An 18,473-nucleotide genomic window follows, 5' to 3' on the forward strand; every position below is an offset into this window, starting at 1 on the left:
ATCTTTCATCTGGAAATGGTTCTTTAACCATTCTTTAACCGAAGATAGGAGAGGAATGTCATTCCCAATCAAGAGTATGTCATCTACATACAATATCAAGAATACAATCTTGCTCCCACTCGACTTGATATATAAGCATGGTTCCTCGACCGATCGAGTGAAACCATACTCTTTTATCACTTGGTCGAAACGATGATTCCAACTCCGAGAAGCTTGCTTAAGTCCATAAATGGAACGCTTAAGCTTGCATACTTTCTTAGGATGTTTAGGATCTATGAAACCTTCGGGTTGCACCATGTACAACTCTTCCTCCAAATAACCATTTAAGAAGGCGGTTTTCACATCCATTTGCCAAATCTCATAATCATGAAATGCGGCAATTGCTAAGATTATCTGAATGGAACGTAGCATGACTACAGGTGCAAAAATCTCATCATAATGCAATCCTTGCACTTGAGTGAAACCTTTTGCCACAAGTCGTGCCTTATAGATATCTGGTTGCGCGTCTACAAAACGCTTTATTTTGTAAATCCATTTGCACTGTAGAGGTTTTACCTTATTAGGTAAATCAACTAGATCCCATACGTTATTCTCATACATGGAGTCCATCTCGGATTGCATGGCTTCAAGCCATAGCTTTGAGTCGGAATAGGCCATAGCACCTTTATAGGTTGCGGGTTCATTACTTTCTAGAAGTAAAACATCATTCTCCTCGACCATACCAATGTATCTGTCCGGAGGATGAGAGTCTCTACCCGACCTCCTAGGTTCCTCAGGAATATTAACCGTATCATCAGTTGGAGGTACAGCTTCCTCCATCTGTTCCTCGGTTGTTGGTTCTGGAATCTCCGACAGCTCGAAGGTTCTATTACTCGACTTGTTCTCGAGAAATTCTTTCTCTAAGAACGCCGCACTAGCCGCAACAAATACTCGATGTTCGGTTGGCGAATAGAAGTAATGACCAAATGTTCCTTTTGGATAACCTATAAAGTATGTCTTGACCGATCGCGGGCCGAGCTTATCCTCGTGTCTCCACTTGACATAAGCCTCGCAGCCCCAAACCCGAATAAAGGACAAGTTAGGTATTGTTCCCTTCCACATTTCATATGGAGTCTTGTCGACAGCTTTAGACGGACTTCGGTTAAGTATAAGAGCAGCTGACAAAAGAGCATAACCCCATAATGAATCAGGCACTACTGTGTGACTCATCATGGATCGAACCATATCAAGTAAGGTTCGATTTCTCCATTCGGACACACCATTTAATTGAGGTGTTCCAGGTGGAGTTAACTGTAGAGCGATTCCACAGTCTTTCACGTGTTGATCAAACTCATTTGAAAGATATTCGCCACCCCGATCTGAACGGAGTGCTTTAATCTTTCTACCCAGTTGGTTCTGTACCCTATTCTGGTATTCCTTGAATTTCTCAAAGGACTCACTTTTATGCTTCATTAAGTAAACATATCCGTATCTACTCAAATCGTCCGTGAAAGTGATAAAATATCTATAGCCATCTCTAGCGGTAATTGACATAGGTCCACATACGTCCGTATGTATGAGTCCTAATAGGTCTAGCGTGCATTCCAACACCTTTGAAGGAAATTCGAGTCATCTTGCCAATGAGACATGATTCACACGTGCCATATGCAGAAAATCCGAATGAGGGAATAGTCCCATTATCGAAGAGTTTCTCGTGATTATGATGGACTAAAGATAGTATTTACAGAAATTTATCGACCAAGAATTCTAACGGTAGAATTAGCTAACAGGTTAGCTTATCAATTTACAGAGAATTGAGTCTTGGGGTCATTTATATAATTCTTGAGGGAGGTCAATTGTATAAATGTTTTTTGAGTCTTCGCGTTATGACATTAGTTCATTAGACTTAAAATAAAAACGATCCATGCTTATTATTTTATTCTTCTTTCGCAGTGTAGAACACGCTTATTATCAATAATACTGTTACAACAAATGGCTGGAAATAACGCAATCCCAATGCCTAGTGCCACACTAGATTGTTCGTCCTGGCTTAAAATGTTCATGGACCAAATGAACCAGTCCACTCGACTGAAGAATGATGGGTCCAATTTTGCGGACTGGGAGGCGGCACTACGGAATGCTGCCACTGCTGACGGTAAGCTCAGGTATTTAACTGAGCCAATATTCATTCGATTCATTCAACATAATTAAAAGCATCAACTAAAATAAATTAAAGATACATAATACAATACATAAATTATGTTGATTAATTTATCCAAACCACCTATTTAAATTAAATTAAGTGACAATTCCGCAATTTAATCACATTAATTTCATTTCAATCCATATTAAACTTGTAATATGAATTCTATCCGTCAGAATTTTAAACCGCTTTAAAATAACTCGGTATCTTTAAATTGTAAACCGATTCACAATAAATAATTTGTGGAGGACACAAGCTCCAACAGGGTGACCCATGTCCCCCATCCTGTTCACAATATGTATGGAATACTTGACCAGGCTACTCAATTACACTACTTCTAATGGTGGTTTCAAGTATCATCCCCTTTACAAGCCTATGAAGCTGACACACTTACTGTTTGCAGATGATTTACTTCTGTTCTGTAAAGGAGATGTCCAATCCATGATGATTATCCTAAGAAGCTTCTCTACTTTCTCTGTGTCACCAAGACTTAAAATGAGCAAGGGGAAATCAAATGCTTATTTTAATGGAGTGAATGACATTTTTAAAAAGTATATTATGCAGGTGTTTGAAATGGTGGAGGGGGTCATTATCATTTAGGTATCTGAGAGTTCCCATCAAGACTACTAGGCTTTTTGCCCTGGATTGTAATCATCTGATTGACAAGATTGTCAACAGAATCAGGTCTCTTGGTGCCAGGAAACTCTTATTTGCAGGAAGATTAGTGCTTATCAAGGCAGTTCTCAAAACTTTGCACAACTATTGGGCATCTATGTTCATCCTTCCAAATGGAATAATCCACATAATCGAAGCAATTTGTAGAAATTTCATTTGGGATGGAGGAACAGAGTTCACAAAAACTCCTTTGGTTTCATGGGAGAAGACTTGTAAACCAAAGGAGGAAGGAGGACTTGATCTGAAAGATGATATTTTCTAGAAGAAAGCAGCAGTGGGTAAACTTGTTTGGTGGATGACCTCTAAGTCTGACCATCTCTGGGTCAAATGGGTCAACGACACATAAAGAACAAAGACTGCATACTTATTCTCCCCCAACCTCTGCTAGTTGGTATTGGAGGAAAATATGTCAAGTAAAAGAAGCTTTCAAAGAGGCGTATCAGCAGAACAGATGGAACACTACTGTAGGTAATGAATACACAATAGCTAAAGGATATGAATACATCCGGGTGAAGGGTCAGAAAGTGAACTGGCACAGGATGACATGGAATAAATGGACTATACCGAAACATGGATTCATTGCATGGATCTATTAACATAAGAATATGAACACAAGCGATAAGCTTCATAAATTGGGCATAAGTACAGATGATACCTGTTACATGTGCGGGCAAAGTGTTGAAACCATGGATCACATCTTTTTTTATTGTGACTACAATATAAAGGTGATCAATCTTGTGAGCCACTGGGTTGGGGTTCCCTTACCAATGCATGATATCCTCGAATGGAGTCTGAGAAGGAAGGGAGTGAAAACAAAGGTAGATCTGATTTTTGCGGTGATCAACTCTTGCATCTACCATGTATGGAGACAAAGAAACTTGAGTAAACTTGAGTTGAAGATTAGATTAAGGGGGGTTTTTCAAAACGGCGTCGAAACTTATCAAGATATGGATCCGGAGTTTAATTGGCAGTGATTGAATGAGGGAAAGAGGAGCTGAAGATGACTGTTGTTCTTCCCTAAGCTTGAGAAAGACGCAATAATCAGACTTTTTTGGGCGAGGGATGGAAAACTAGGTTTTCTATCTTGATTTGTTGTTTGGTAAGATTCTTGTGTTTGGGCCTATGTTTTGGTCCGTATTGTCTTTGTAATTGGAGGAGCCCATAACTTAATCGTCTAATGTAATGGCTCTGATCTCCTTTGTATGGTCAACTGTTCTTTTTGATATAATATACTTAGAAAAAAAAAGAGTCACACAAACTAGGTCACCACCCATTTTTACTCTTAATCCAGCCTTATTAATCTTCACTTAGCAACGATTGTTGTTTCACCAATATGCAATGGTCGTTGGGTGGGTGACATCTTTCGTTGGATTCTATGCACAAACAAGTGGTTGCCTTTCCCTTTACTCGTTAGCTCTGATCGACCTTCTAATCTTTTTCTTTTTCTTTTCCTTCCACCCAACAATTAAATATTATCGATATTTTGAAATTGCTTTACGTTCAAAATTTTTGAGAGGATTGGTAAGGAAATGGTGCAATCTCAAAGAATCAAATACATATTAATAATGCCAAGATTAGTGTAAATCTCACGCAAATGCGCGGTAGATATAGATCTTTTAATTTTTAGTGTATTAGTTATAGATTTTAAATTTATATCTCACAAATATATTTATAAAAAATAACTAATATTAAAATTAGTCAAAAGAATTGAATAATTCCATGAATTGTGTTTTTTATGAAAATATTTTAACTACATCAAATTATTTTAAAAAAAAAAAAATTCTTTTTTCGTTACGAAGTTAATAATAGGAGATACAGTTTTAAATGGAAAATTAGTTAAATAAATGAAAATCTAATTTGTTTCCATACATAAGTTTGAGCACTTTGGAGAGAAAACTTTAGATAAGTTGTATTATCTTAGTATATAGGAGGATTTATATAGTTTTTAAATTTGCAGCTCATTAATATTTATCAGTTCACTCAATTGTATTTTGATATGAATCAAAAAAAATGAAATGGAAAACTAATAAAAAAAATTATTTAACTTGTGAATTTTTTTTAGTTAATGTTTTTTGTCACGAAGCTAATAGTAAGCATGTGTCAAGTTATTTTCTACAGTAATAATTATTGCATTACTGAAAAATTTAGCAACTTAGACTTTATAGTATAATATCAATTTTATTTTATTCTAATGAAAAAATCATAATTATGAATTTATTTAAAAATTAGAGTTTATTTATAAGAATATATTCATTGAAAAAATAATAATTTAATGAAAGAAAATTTTATTTATTACCTTATTTAGCTAAATGCTTTTTGGAGAGAAAACTAAGAGAATTTTTATTCTCTTAGTAGTAGGGGGATTGCCGACTTTATGAAAGAAGAAGTTCGTATAAGAGATATAAGAGAAGATCGATAGCGTCGTTCATTAGTCCTGTATGCGTTCACGTCGGATACAATTTTATGTTGGGTGGTATGCCCTTTTTTATACCCTGATCGACCGTCTTAATAGATTTTATCTGATATGGTGTAAATAACTTATAAAATCTGAGTATTATGGATGGCAATTGGTCTCCCTTGTGACGGGTTACCATTTATGGCGGATATTTTGTGAGATAAAATGGCAACAAAATGGGTTAGTGGAGAAAGGGCACCACATGAATAGTGTTGCAGAGAGATAAAAAGTGGGTACTGTGAGGTAAAATGATATCCGTCACTCAAGAATGACGGATATATGCCGTCACAAACAAGAATTTGTATATGGGCAGAGCAGTTGTTCTATAACTCCACAATCTTGGGACTCCAATAACAATAATGTGGAAGCAAAAAAAACGTCTATGTTTGAGTTTAAAAGGGCTCGACAAATGGAGTTAGAAGAGCACAAATAGGATTAGACGATGCTAGAGTCTCATTTACTAGAATTGGTCTCCTTGCTTCAATCTCGCATAAGTCTATTGAGGTACTTGCACTAGGGCTGAGTAAAAAGTCCGATTATCTGAACCCGATCCGATATTCGATACGCATCCGATCCGAATACATGGTGCCCTGAGGGTATTTGTAGTCTTGCTTCAATATACTCGTTAACATTAATAGACCTGGCAAATCGGGTCAACGGGTCGGCCAATTCGGGTCGAGTCATTTTGGGTTTCTAAAATATTCGGGTTAGGTCCGGTCGGGTCATTTCGGATTTACGGGCATGTTTCGGGTTTGTTGGTCGGGTTGTTTCGGGTCAAGCGGATCGGGTAATTTCGGGCCGGGTCATTTTCGGGTCAATGATTAAGAAGGAAAAAGGCATTTGAAATCTTTTAGGGCCAATTAAAGTTATGTTTTGTCGGGTCATTTTCGGGTTGGGTAGTTTCGGGTCGGGTCATTTCGAGTCGGGTTAATACGGGTCTATGAAAGCTCGGGTCATTTTCGGGTCGGGTCGTGTTAATTCAGGTTTCGGGTGTCATTCGAGTGCGGCAGTTCAGGTCAATTTCGGCTCTCAAGTCGGATCAATCGGATCGGGTTACTTTTGCCAGGTTAGTTAACATTGTATCCTCAGATTTTATGTTGCTTCTAATTAATAATAGCACACTTTTCCATAAAAGCTTTGATCTAATCTAAAAGAAAAACGTTTAAAAAATTAAACTGCAATGAAGTTGGTAATTTGACAAGATTGGAGCTAAAAGTACAATATGTGTAATTTGGCTAATTGGTTAGTTACTTAGTACTCCCTCCGTATCAGATCAATGATTACACTTACCTAATACGACCGTACTACACTAATGATAACAACCATAAATGGACGTTTTTTTTACAATAATATCCTTATATTCTCCTTATATTTACACAATGACCACTTGTGACATATTCACCAACTCAATAATTTAATCCCTTATATTCACCTTACTTTCTATCTTTGTCCCTACCTTTACCCTCTTTTCTTAAATATCTCATTTTTTATCATGTTATCATTGGTGTAGTACGGGAGTATAACTAATAATAACTCACCAGTAATTATTGTGCGAAAACAGTTTTACACTATAAGACGGTTTATTTGTACAAAATTAGTTTTTTATTGCTAGCAATAAATGAATGAATTTTTTTATCGAAAAAGACCGTCTCACTATATGAGACCATCTTATTATAGAATTTGTGATCACCAAAAAGATTAGAAGCAAGTAATTTAAAACAAAATTCGAGGAGTATAACCTATTAAGAACAAAATTAGTCTCACTATAGACGGATATATCCGTCTAAAGTGAAGGACTGGTCAAATATGCTTAAAGTGGTGACATCTTTGGGCCTCACCATTCAACTTGTTACTTGTCTTATGCTTAAAGTGAGTGGATATTTAGCCCGTTTATAACTATAGATGGATATCTTCCGCCTTTGTGATTAAGAACATGTATGCAATACTAATGATTTGCTAATTGATTGATTAGTAATAATACAATTGAGTTTCTCTCTATTTCCTTCCATTTCCTATTAATGGTCTAAATTTCGTCTCAAAATGATCTAACGATCAGTTGAATGAAATGGTTGAAAGTGAAAATGATTAAATATTGTTCTATTAGAGGAAATGGAAGGAAATGAGGAGAATAGAAAATGGGGAGGATCCCCTCTCTTAATAATAATAGTAGCCTAGTAGGGATTGGGGATGCAACAATGCAAGTGGAGTGCGTGAAAAGCCTATAAAATCTCGTGATTCTCAAGCCGTATCATTAAGCCTTTTGTAGCTTCATACTCCCTTGAGTCCCTTCATTCAACTCTACAGTAATACTTTTTTTTTTCACGTTTGACAACGCGTTTTTTACGCGCTAAATATCATTAGCTACGTATTTGCAAAGAATATAAAAATTAGATATTTTTAATATACTCGTAACGAGGAATAAAACAAGATCCTACATGAATATATTTTCACTTATGTATTGAGAGAAAATTGAAATTGAATGCTTAACTATGAATAGTGTACAAAATAGATAACGGTAGTGTGGAGTTGAATGGAGGGAGTGGCATTTTAGTCTTTTAATTTGGTGCAAATTCTTATTTCAGACGGACTATTTTTTATTTGAAATAAGACAAACAAAATGTAGTTACGATAAAATATTACTTTTACTATTTTCTGATAAAATGTTACCATCATTTTCAGGGTAAAAAATGACAATTTTAATTATAACATTTTATTATTAAATGGTTACCTTCTATTAAAAAAATGATGATATTTGATTCGTCTTATTTGTTAATTTGGGGGTAGCATTTTAAGCACTTTTTTTTTCCGACAATAGTAAACTGATAATACTGACAACTTCTTAACTGGGCAAGGCATCAACCAGTACTCCCTACGTATAACACAATGCAATTATGCAAAGCATGCTAAATCATACTCATACTTTCTTCTACTTATGTGTATAGGGTGTTTTTTTGTATATTAACTTGATGTTACAACTCGACTCTCGGCGGTTCTAGGATTAAATGGACGGGGTGCGTAAAATTTTTTAACAATGAAAATATCGAGTTATATGAAAAAAAAATTGTTTAGTTGGACAAAATGTATGGTGATATAACAATAAATAAAAATTGTCCAATACAAGGATAGAATCCATGACTTATAGAGAAGAAATAGTCTAAATAACCACTACACCCACATAATTAATGTGCTCCTTTACTAAACAATATTGTAATTATTTTTCGGACACGTCAAAAACGCCCCTGGTCATGAGTTATGTCGAAACTCAAAAGGATCATATCGCTGATTGTAGATACAATCTCGTAAATTACTGGAGTCTTTTGCAAACTTTTTTGAGTTTGTACACTTACTTGAGATCCCTCTACGAATTTTTTCAACAATCAATAGCTTAAACAAGTCCTGAGCTAACATATTAAATTGTAGAACCCATTCATCCGATTGTCAAAAAAAAAAGTCATGAGCTAACATATGTACATATCAACGTTCGAACCAAATATTTACAATCAATAGCTTAAAACAGTTCCGAATTTGTTGTCAAAAAAAAAGTTCTGAGCTAATTAACATACTTACATATTATTACATATAAGGTTCAGAACTTGTAAAATTATTTCTTTCAGATTTTTTCAACAATTAATAGCTTAAGATTGATACTCATGTCTTAAATAGGAATACATACTACTTATGTATATAAAAACGCATAGGAAAAAAATAATATATTTGCCTTATATATAAAGTGGTATGATATTTAACCCGTCTTAAACTTAAGACGGGTAGTGTAAAACGTAAGACGGATAGTACAGTCTCCGTTTGGTATAAAATCAAGGCAAAAAGGAGCGGTAATTCGGATTTCCAAAGTGTAAGGAAACATGTGCAACCGCTATTAACAGCATCAGAGCCCAATGGGCCAGGCCCATGATGATTACGGTAAGATGGAGTGTCCACAGAGCGGCGGAACTTGTCATGTTTTCATAGCGGCAACTTTGTGGCCCGTCCCTCTAAGAACCTTTAACTTTCTAATTATGTATTGCGGTATGCCCGTCTAATTGTAGGAAGAGTCATTTGCTTTCCATCCTTGTTCTTTTATCATTCCTTAAGAGGACATTCATTCATAAGAGTTGGTAAAACCGTTTCAAATCCAAAACATGATTTGGTTATTTGATTATGTTTTTTCTTGGTTTAATATCAGCTTATTTTGGTTCATGAGCTACATTCAGTTCGGTTAAGCTTAACTCCACTAAAATCAACTAGTTCAGCTTCAATTAGTTCACCACAACTTCATTCGGTCAGTTTATTTTAGTTCAGCTTCATTCAACTCAACTCGGTTCAATTCAATTCAGCTTTGTCCAGCTGAAAAGAACATTGCCTAAGTCAAACCAATAGTTAATAACTTTTATCCTTTCGAGTTTCGATGCAAACCAAACTTAATCCAACTTAAAATGAACCGTGAATTAATACGCACATAATAGTCCTAATCAGTCAATCCAATAAATGACTTGATAATGAATTTGCTTAGTAAATATTCTTAAAAGATCGAATCAACATTTATCTTAACCACCTAATTTTTTTGAGATAAAAATAAAAAGAAAGATGACTGAGGTCCTGTTCTTTTCGGCTGAAAAGAGCTGAACTAAACTAAATGGAGTTGAGCTGAATCGAACTAATTGATTGGAGCGGAGCTGAACTGAATGGAGCGAAAAGAAGAGTTAATTTGTGAAGAAATGAATTAAACTGAACTGAATGAAATTAAACTGAATAAAACTGAACTAAACTAAAACGAGTTAAAATTAAGACCTAGAAAGAAAAAGCCCTAAATAATTTTAATTCAGCATTCAAAACTTTCAAATATGGAATCTAAAACAAAATATACGTTCATAACTAATTTGATAATGATGAAATTGAACTCGATTTACCCGATCCCATTATAATAGTAAGTTATGGGTTAACCCCAAACGGTAAATTGTTTTCTACTTCGTATGTAGATATCGTTAGATAATTTTATGGTGCAAAAGATCTGATGACAATGTGTATATTTTTTAATTTTCTTTTGTACAGATCTGGTGATATGATTGAGGAGGATGTATATCCATAGAATCTCACAACAATGACAGACACACACGCGTAGACCATATACTTTACGTAGATCAATTTCTACGATAAATTATGGACTACTTTGCTAACCGTATTAACTTGACTGTCGTGCCACCCAAACTGCACGCTAGGCATCCAAGTTTTTGAATTCTTAATTAATTTCAAGGGTTTTTTTTTTTTTTTTTTTTTTTGTCAAATACAACATTTAAAAAAAGTTTTTTTTTCAAACATCACCTTTAAAAAAAAAGTTTGTAAAACACAACTTTTAATAAAAATTTTGTTGCCAAACACGACTTTTTGGCTGAAGCACTTAACATTTTGCAATGGGATAACTTTCAATCGATGTTTGGGATAGCAAACGATGTCGGTTTGAGGTGTTCTTGGACTCGTTGGAAAGGTGAAAATACAAGCTTTCCATGGGTTATCAACACGATGGTCAAAGATAGCCTTATGTGGGGTCTATTGCTGTGTAAAGTAAGGCTGGTCGGAGAGATTAGCGGGTGGTCGGGGATTTTTAGTGGGTCTTTTAATAAGGTTAAGATGCTTTGTTTGGTCTGAAAATTGGTATGTAGGTAGCGGGGAGTGCAAGGTAGTTAGGTAGATCTTAATTGTATTGTTTGTGGTAGTTGTTGGTTGCAAGTGGTGGTTCGAGGGGAGTTAAATTGGAGGTAAAAAAACAATCAAAAGAATGTCAAAGTATGTTTTTTTTCCTGGGTCAATTCACTCACCTTAAACCACCACTTAGAACAAACAACCACCAAAAGCAACACAAATACGACCTACCTTACACTCCCTTATATATATATACCAAATTTTAGACCAAATAAAACACCCTGACCCCATTTAAAGACCTACGAAAAACCCTATGACCGCTCGCTTTAGAGCTAGCCTCTCCAACCAGCCTTACTTTACACATCAATTGACCCCACATAAGGCCACCTTTGACCATCGTATTGATAACTCCTGGAAAGCTTGTATTTCCACCTTTTCAACGAGTCCAAGAACACTTCAAACCGACATCGTTTGCTATCTCAAACGTCGACTGAAAGTTATTCCATTGCAAAATGTTAAGTCTTTCGGCCAAAAAGTCGTGTTTGACAACAAAAAATTTATTAAAGGTTGTATTTTACAAACTTTTTTTTAAAAAAAAAGTTGTATTTGAAAAAAACTTTTTTTTAAAGGTTATGTTTGACAAAAAAAACCATTTTTCAATGATGGAACATTCAAGCTCACCATTATACCTTTTGATTATTATTAAAAAGTGGGTCTTACCTTAATGTATTTGATTATTTTGTTTGAGTTATATTTTTAATTATATTTTATTTTTCTAATTTATGCTCTTGTAAAAAAATGAAAAAATTATAAAAAATCATACTCCTAATATATACTTCAGCTAACATCAAATAAAAATAGCTTGCAATCATTTTTCGAATTTGAAAATACAGAACATATGATCTGAAATCATTTTATAATATCGAAAATAATTATGGCACCTTAATACATTTCAATAAAAAGGCCTCAAATTCATTAGAATACCTTGGTTATAGTTTTACGTAACACGACTTTAGACTAACACCATTCATTTATTAACGTAGATTTTTTTTAAAGAGAGGCATAATTGCATAAAAGTGAATTTGTTGCTGACACGATTTGAATCCAAGTTATTAATATAACCCTCGTTATTTTACGAGTTAGTTATATTAATTGAGAAATAAAGATCACATATTCAATTAATTTCGTCTCCATAAAAGGTAGTCCTTGTTCAAATATATACCTTACAAATTATTTCATCAATTATGGTAAATATTATTTTGTACATCAATTTTTAATGATATATTATACCATTTAGAATCTTTAATTTCTCTAATTTGTTTTTTAGTGTGTGTTTAAGACACGTAGTAAAAAATATCAAAATAAAATTAATTAAATATACCTCTAATAAACACGTTAGAAGAGTAAGTTCCGAAACGATTACGTTTCTCGATCCCAATACAGTTCGTCAAAAGTTTGAGTTGTTAAAGTTCTTATTACAAGCATTTAGCGAATAGTTGCCACGTGTTAAATCAATCCCTTACTAAAAAGACGCCACGTGTTCAGAAATCATTGTTGCACTTGCACATGTATTACAAGGACGTGGAGTGTATAAATAGAAAGCATTTGTATGTCAAAATCTAAATTTCCAACATTCTATGATTATTAATACTAATAATAATCTTAGACACGTGAAAGATTACAAGTTGTTGATCAATATCTCAAAAAAGAAAAGCAAAGATGGCGGATGTATCTATTGCACGTTGTATTGATCGCACTTCATCCATTGAAACTGAGCCTCGTACTCTTAATTTCAGACAAATTGATATTGCTAGGGTATGTTTTGTTTTATATTTTCGGATTCTACTTATCTTATATCCAACCTCGATGAATCTTGTATAAGATGGTGGTTTTAGTTTATCAATTAATATGGTCATGGGTGGAATAGCTAATAAGGCTAGCTGAGACGAATCGAAATTAATATGCTTTAAGATTAAATGTTAACAAAAATGAGTTGCATGTTAATTTTGGCCATCATTTATATACAAATATTCACATGCATGTCTTACTTATAAGATATAAAATTTTGAAAATAATATGACCAGTTTTGCATGTTTATTGGTTTTATTTGATAAAAATCGATAAATAGTGGTTATTTTGTAATCAATTTTTTTGGTCGAGATTTTTCCATAATTAGGTTTTGGAATTTGTTCCAAATGTTAAAAAATTTTTGTTTTGAAGTTTTTATAATTTTTATGATTAATTTGGAATTAATTCGATCATAAATGTTATAAAATAATCGATTATATTACAAACTTGTTAAAAATCGATTTTATATCATTCATAAAGTAATGAATATTTTAAACCCTTACGAGTTTGTCTTTAAGGTAATCGAATTTTTATTTTGCATATTACCAATGTTTTGAATATGATATGATTAGTACTAAAAGATGAGAAAGTAGCATTCCAACGGATTACATGAATGGAATTTAATTTGCGAGCGTGCCGTTTGTACGTACTACATACAAGAACTAGGGAAGAAGCATGTCAAATATTTACAGAGGTACGTTGAAATTCTAGTATTTATACAATTCGAACATTTAGATCAACTGGCAAGTATTCGATTCAGCCAAGTAGAGAATTCAATTTACTTAAACGAGAGTAATTTGTATTAGGAAGGTATAAGAGATATGGTCTATTATAATAGAGAGATACGTATAAAACATATTTTTTATTATTGATAATATTTGTTATCATGATAGGAATACATCAGACTGTATTTATAGTAATCTTTTTTAGAATTGTGACCCATATTAAACTAATAATCGTAATTACAAAAATGATGTTACAGGGTTTGGAAGAGGTAGAGACAAGAGGGTCACAAAAGATGGGAAATTTGTGGGAATATGCAGATGAAGAAGAAGATGATGCGTATTCATTTACGAGTAGGACGATGAAACAAAGGAATACGAAAGATGTGGTAACTGCACCATTTTAGGGAGCTAGGCTTGTTCATTGTACATAAACTAAATGTTAGCAGGGAGGCTTTTCAACTTGGCGTATTTAGTTCAACGTTGATCCACCTATGTACTATGTACTATGTACTATGTACTATGTATGTATGTATGTATGTCCTCATGTATGGGAATGGGAATGTTAGCTAATCTTTCCCTTGAACTAGAGTTCTCTTATACGGAGTAGTTGTTTGCTATACGCCTATACTTCACCAAAAGTGTGTTCCTTTACCCCTTTTCTTGTGTTCAATATGTCATTATTTTTGTTTAAATTTCCAAATTGGTAGCATGATATATCTCTCAAGCACGGTTTTTTCTCATTTTATTTGAGAATTTTTTTTTCGGTATCCTTGTAGGCTCTTACGTGTTTTGTAACATTTTTCTTATTGGTCGGTTTTTAAGTATTTTTTTATGGAGTATTTGATGTGCAGTACACGTTAATATGTTATCATAACGAGACTCTGTTTCTTATAATAGAGTAGTATTTTAGTACCATTTCTACTTTAGATTTAAGCAAGTCGCAACAAAATGATTGTAACCATCTTTTAAAAGCCTTACCGTAAGAAGTAAAATTTATTAGTTGTAAGTAGAATTTCTATAGAAGCTAAAGAAGTCGTGCAGTAACGAAATTCTAATTTATCGGAATGCAATTTTCTAATATACTCTTTGGCAAAAAAAAATACTCAAAAGAGCATAGGCGCATCTAAAGATAGTTGATTCTACTTGAAAAAGGCCATTAAAGGTAAACTCAACGTTGATAGACCAACCGAAAACAATAACGCTTGCTCAATCGTGTTTAGAAAAGCCAACGTAATTGGCGACGGAATTTGGATTTGATTCATTCCTCACAAAATAGGCATCTCATACAGAATAGATGACATTAAAGTAAGACCCATCTCGGACTTGTGGAAGAGTGACACATTCGTGAGATCAATAAAGTAACTGAATCAATGGCGTTGTGGAAGAGAGACGGAATATTTACATAAGTATCTAAGGAGTTATTTGGACGGATAAATAGAAAGGGGAGGTTCACCCTTTTCACCCCCTCGACATCTACAAGTGCCCACATCCAAATCAAGAGTATCATCAATCGCTACATCCAAACAATATTATACGAGCAAGAAACACAAAGTAGAAGAATAGAAATTAGCAGACGAAAACAGTCTTCTGAAGTTAAATTTATCTGCAAGCTTCAATCATAACGATTTAACGAAAAAAAAAAGTTGATATAGAAACAGCCCCAGCAAGGCAACAGGCATTGTTGATAATTAAGGACAACAGTAGTGTCAATTCACTCCCCAATAGCATAACATAAAATAAAAACAACGCAAATAGATGAGATGGCAGTATCAGACTATAAGTTACCAGCTGCCGATCTTTTACTGGGTATGGCTTTGGAGTCCGTTTCAGATAAACATTGGACTCTCGTCAATTTTTCAGCCTTGTGAGGAACTCCTGGAAATCCCCTCTCAGATGGGTATAACTGTATAAGAAGATTCTGGCCTTCTAGTCCTGGAGATCCTTCAGCTCGAGAAACCAATCTTCGGGACGGGACCAGTCTATATCTACCTCGGAAGTAACATTACCACCAGGTAAATCATCCAACCCCACGAAAACATCGTTCTCAGGAGGAGCCTGAATACTATCACATTCAATGAACTTTGCTAGCAGCCTGTCAAGCTCATCTTCCTCGGTATCAATGGGTGGTAGAGCCTCAAATGCGGCAAAAGTTGGTTCCCTCACTGTAGATGGTGTTGAGGGACCTGCCGAGTTGTGACCAGCATGTGAACTGGTTATAATACCACCATTAAGACCCTGAGTATTCAAAGTGCCACATCCCTCAGGAATAGGATGTAACACAAGTCCACAATCAGACTCAAGATTTTCGTCATTATCAGTGTCCCACTCTTCTTCAATGAAGGGGGCCCCATAGTTTTCACCATTTTTAGGTCCAAGACCACTTTTCTCGTAGAGCTTACAAAGAACATAAGAATCTTGAGGAACCCCCTGCTCTAAAAGAGCCTTGTCCTCCAACCTATACTCATGCATCACCCAATCGGTTCTGTCTCCCTTAGGTGGCTTTCCTCGATGGAATATTAAGGTTTTGATCTTCCCAACAGGTCGGTTTTTGTAGTTAACAGTTCTGTCATTCCCTGTTGACTTCCAGTATCCATGTACAGTGGCTCTATTAGCTCTTCCTCCATTGGGGTACTTCTTTGATCGTGGGCATAAGAAGTACCAATTTAAGTCTCTCGTCTTCAAACAAGCTCTGGCAGGAAGTTCCCAGGGAGCGAACTGAAAAACATCAACCTCAGACATCATTTGGGGACCAAGTGATTTCCCCATCACTTTCCTTTTCAGATAAAACATAAATAGTTCCTCATCGGTTGGATGAAACCGAAAACCGGGAGGAAGTGACTTGCTCCCCAGAAGAGCATCCATTGTGTAACCAAGAACAAGTAGAACTCTCTGTTCTTTAAAACTACTGCACACAGTTTCCGAATTGACTAAACAGCAACAAATATTACTAAATCAGAGTGAACGGCTGAAGGCAACCGCTGTATTATCCGAAAGAAGCGAATTTAAAAGGTGGTTAAGGCTTATGGTTGCATGAAGAAAGAGAGCAGGTGATCAAAGAGCACTAAGTGTGAGCAGAAGTAATGGCGGAATACGAATTGTTTAGGATGATTAAGACTTAAGATTGCACGAGAGGAAAGAAAGCAGGCGAAAATTCAGAAGGTGGTGAAGATTGTGCAACCAAAACAAAGAATTTGTGCAGAAGTTTTGGCAGAAGATGGTGAAGAATGTACGGAAGAATCACTCTCTCTCAGCTTAAAGAAAACAACAGATTCAAGAACCCCACCACCGCCCCCTTTTCATGAAACAGAAATCAAACAAAAGCATCCACAACTGCTTTTTCTTCAGGTTGACAAAAGACATGGAGGCCTGCACATATACGAATAGCAATATCAGTAATCAAAATCATACAAGAATGAAAGCCCAAAACTGGTATAGGTGCAAAAATCATTGAAAAACAAAAAAACCTCAAAACTAGACGATAATGTTACTTATTCATTCATAAAACAGTCTATGCTCAACAGGCCAAGGGCAGACCAAGGTCACAAAACAAAAAATCAAATAACAAGTAAAAAGCTAAACTCTTCACCATTGCACAAACAAACAAACAGACAACCCATAAGGCCATAACCGATAAAAACAAAACCTTTTGCTACAGGTTGATCATCAAATTGAATCTACAATAATAAATGCTCAACAGGACAAGGACAAACCAAAATTAGAAGTAAAAGGTAAACTCTTCATCATAATACAATCAAACAGTCCAAAACATAAACAATCAGAAAAGGAAACTTTTACTAGGTTGATCATTCAATCAAATCCACAATGATCAACCAACAAAATTACATAGGCATCATTCACAAACATTTGACAGATGACGAATTGCAAATCAATAAAATCCTCTAAAACAATAAATTTTTAAACATAAGAACACTTGCCTTTCAAATAAAAATCCAATCAACCAATTATCGATCCGTGAACAAATAATTAAAAACATTATGGTACGCAGAATAATCCACAACGTCCAAATCAATAAAAATAAAAAAAAATTCCCCCCAAATTGAATATCGACAAAACCCTAAAACAGTTGACGAATCAATCACAACATCACAACAAATACAAACCCTAAAAACATCAACTCCCCAAGCATTCAATCAGAAGTTCAAAACCAACAAACAATCAACAATCGTACGGATTAGAACCTAAATTACCCATCAGTAATCACAAAACCCTAATCTACAATCAATCAGCGACAATCAAAAAAAAAATTCAATCAAACACAAACATTTAACCAAACCCCAACAAACAATCATCAATTGGACAAATTACAACATAAATCACCCATCAGTAATCACAAAACCCTAATCTACAATCAGTCAGCGACAATCAACAAAAATTCAATCAAACACAAAACATTTAATCAAACCAAACAAACAAACAACAATTGAAAGAACGAAACCCTAATTTCAATCAGTAATCACAAAACCCTAATTACAATCAATCGGCGACCGATCAACAAAAATTCAATCAACAACATAAAATATAACACAAAATCAAAATCAAAAACCAAAAGAGGGATCGAAGAGGGAAGAACGGACCTAAGAAAAACAGGAGGCGAGAGGGTGGAGAGCGAAAAAAGGCGGAGAGAGTGATGCAAGTCGTCGCTATAACTTGAGAAAATAAAGCTCCATAATAACTCCTTAATGAGTTGTTCTATTTAGGGTTTTATACTAGGATTGGTGGGTGGGCTTGTATGTTAAGCTTTCTTCTTATTGGCTTGTTGACATATTATCCAGGACTTTTCTTTCTTATTTTTTTATACTAGTTTAAAATTTAAAATTTTTGTATGAGATCGAACACCTCTACTAGAAGTGGCAATCGGATCGTTCAAGTCGGGTTTGGGTCGAGCCGGATCATGATTAGTTTCGGCTTGGGTTCGATTGCTTTTAGGTTA

General features: G+C 34.7%; 1 protein-coding gene across 1 annotated transcript; it reads right to left on the reverse strand.

Annotated features, from left to right (window-relative positions):
• Positions 1–15,088: 15,088 nt before the first annotated feature.
• Positions 15,089–18,260, reverse strand: LOC141657639 (NAC domain-containing protein 82-like). The gene is made up of 2 exons (XM_074464930.1): positions 18,118–18,260; positions 15,089–16,888 (listed from the first exon to the last, which is right to left on the reverse strand). Exon 2 carries the CDS (start codon positions 16,382–16,384, stop codon positions 15,449–15,451), a length of 936 nt encoding a protein of 311 aa, XP_074321031.1. The 5' UTR covers positions 16,385–16,888; positions 18,118–18,260; the 3' UTR covers positions 15,089–15,448.
• Between the last annotated feature and the right edge of the window lie 213 nt (positions 18,261–18,473).

The sequence above is a fragment of the Silene latifolia genome, chromosome 5, assembly GCF_048544455.1.
Source record: "Silene latifolia isolate original U9 population chromosome 5, ASM4854445v1, whole genome shotgun sequence".
Classification (NCBI taxonomy): domain Eukaryota; kingdom Viridiplantae; phylum Streptophyta; class Magnoliopsida; order Caryophyllales; family Caryophyllaceae; genus Silene; species Silene latifolia.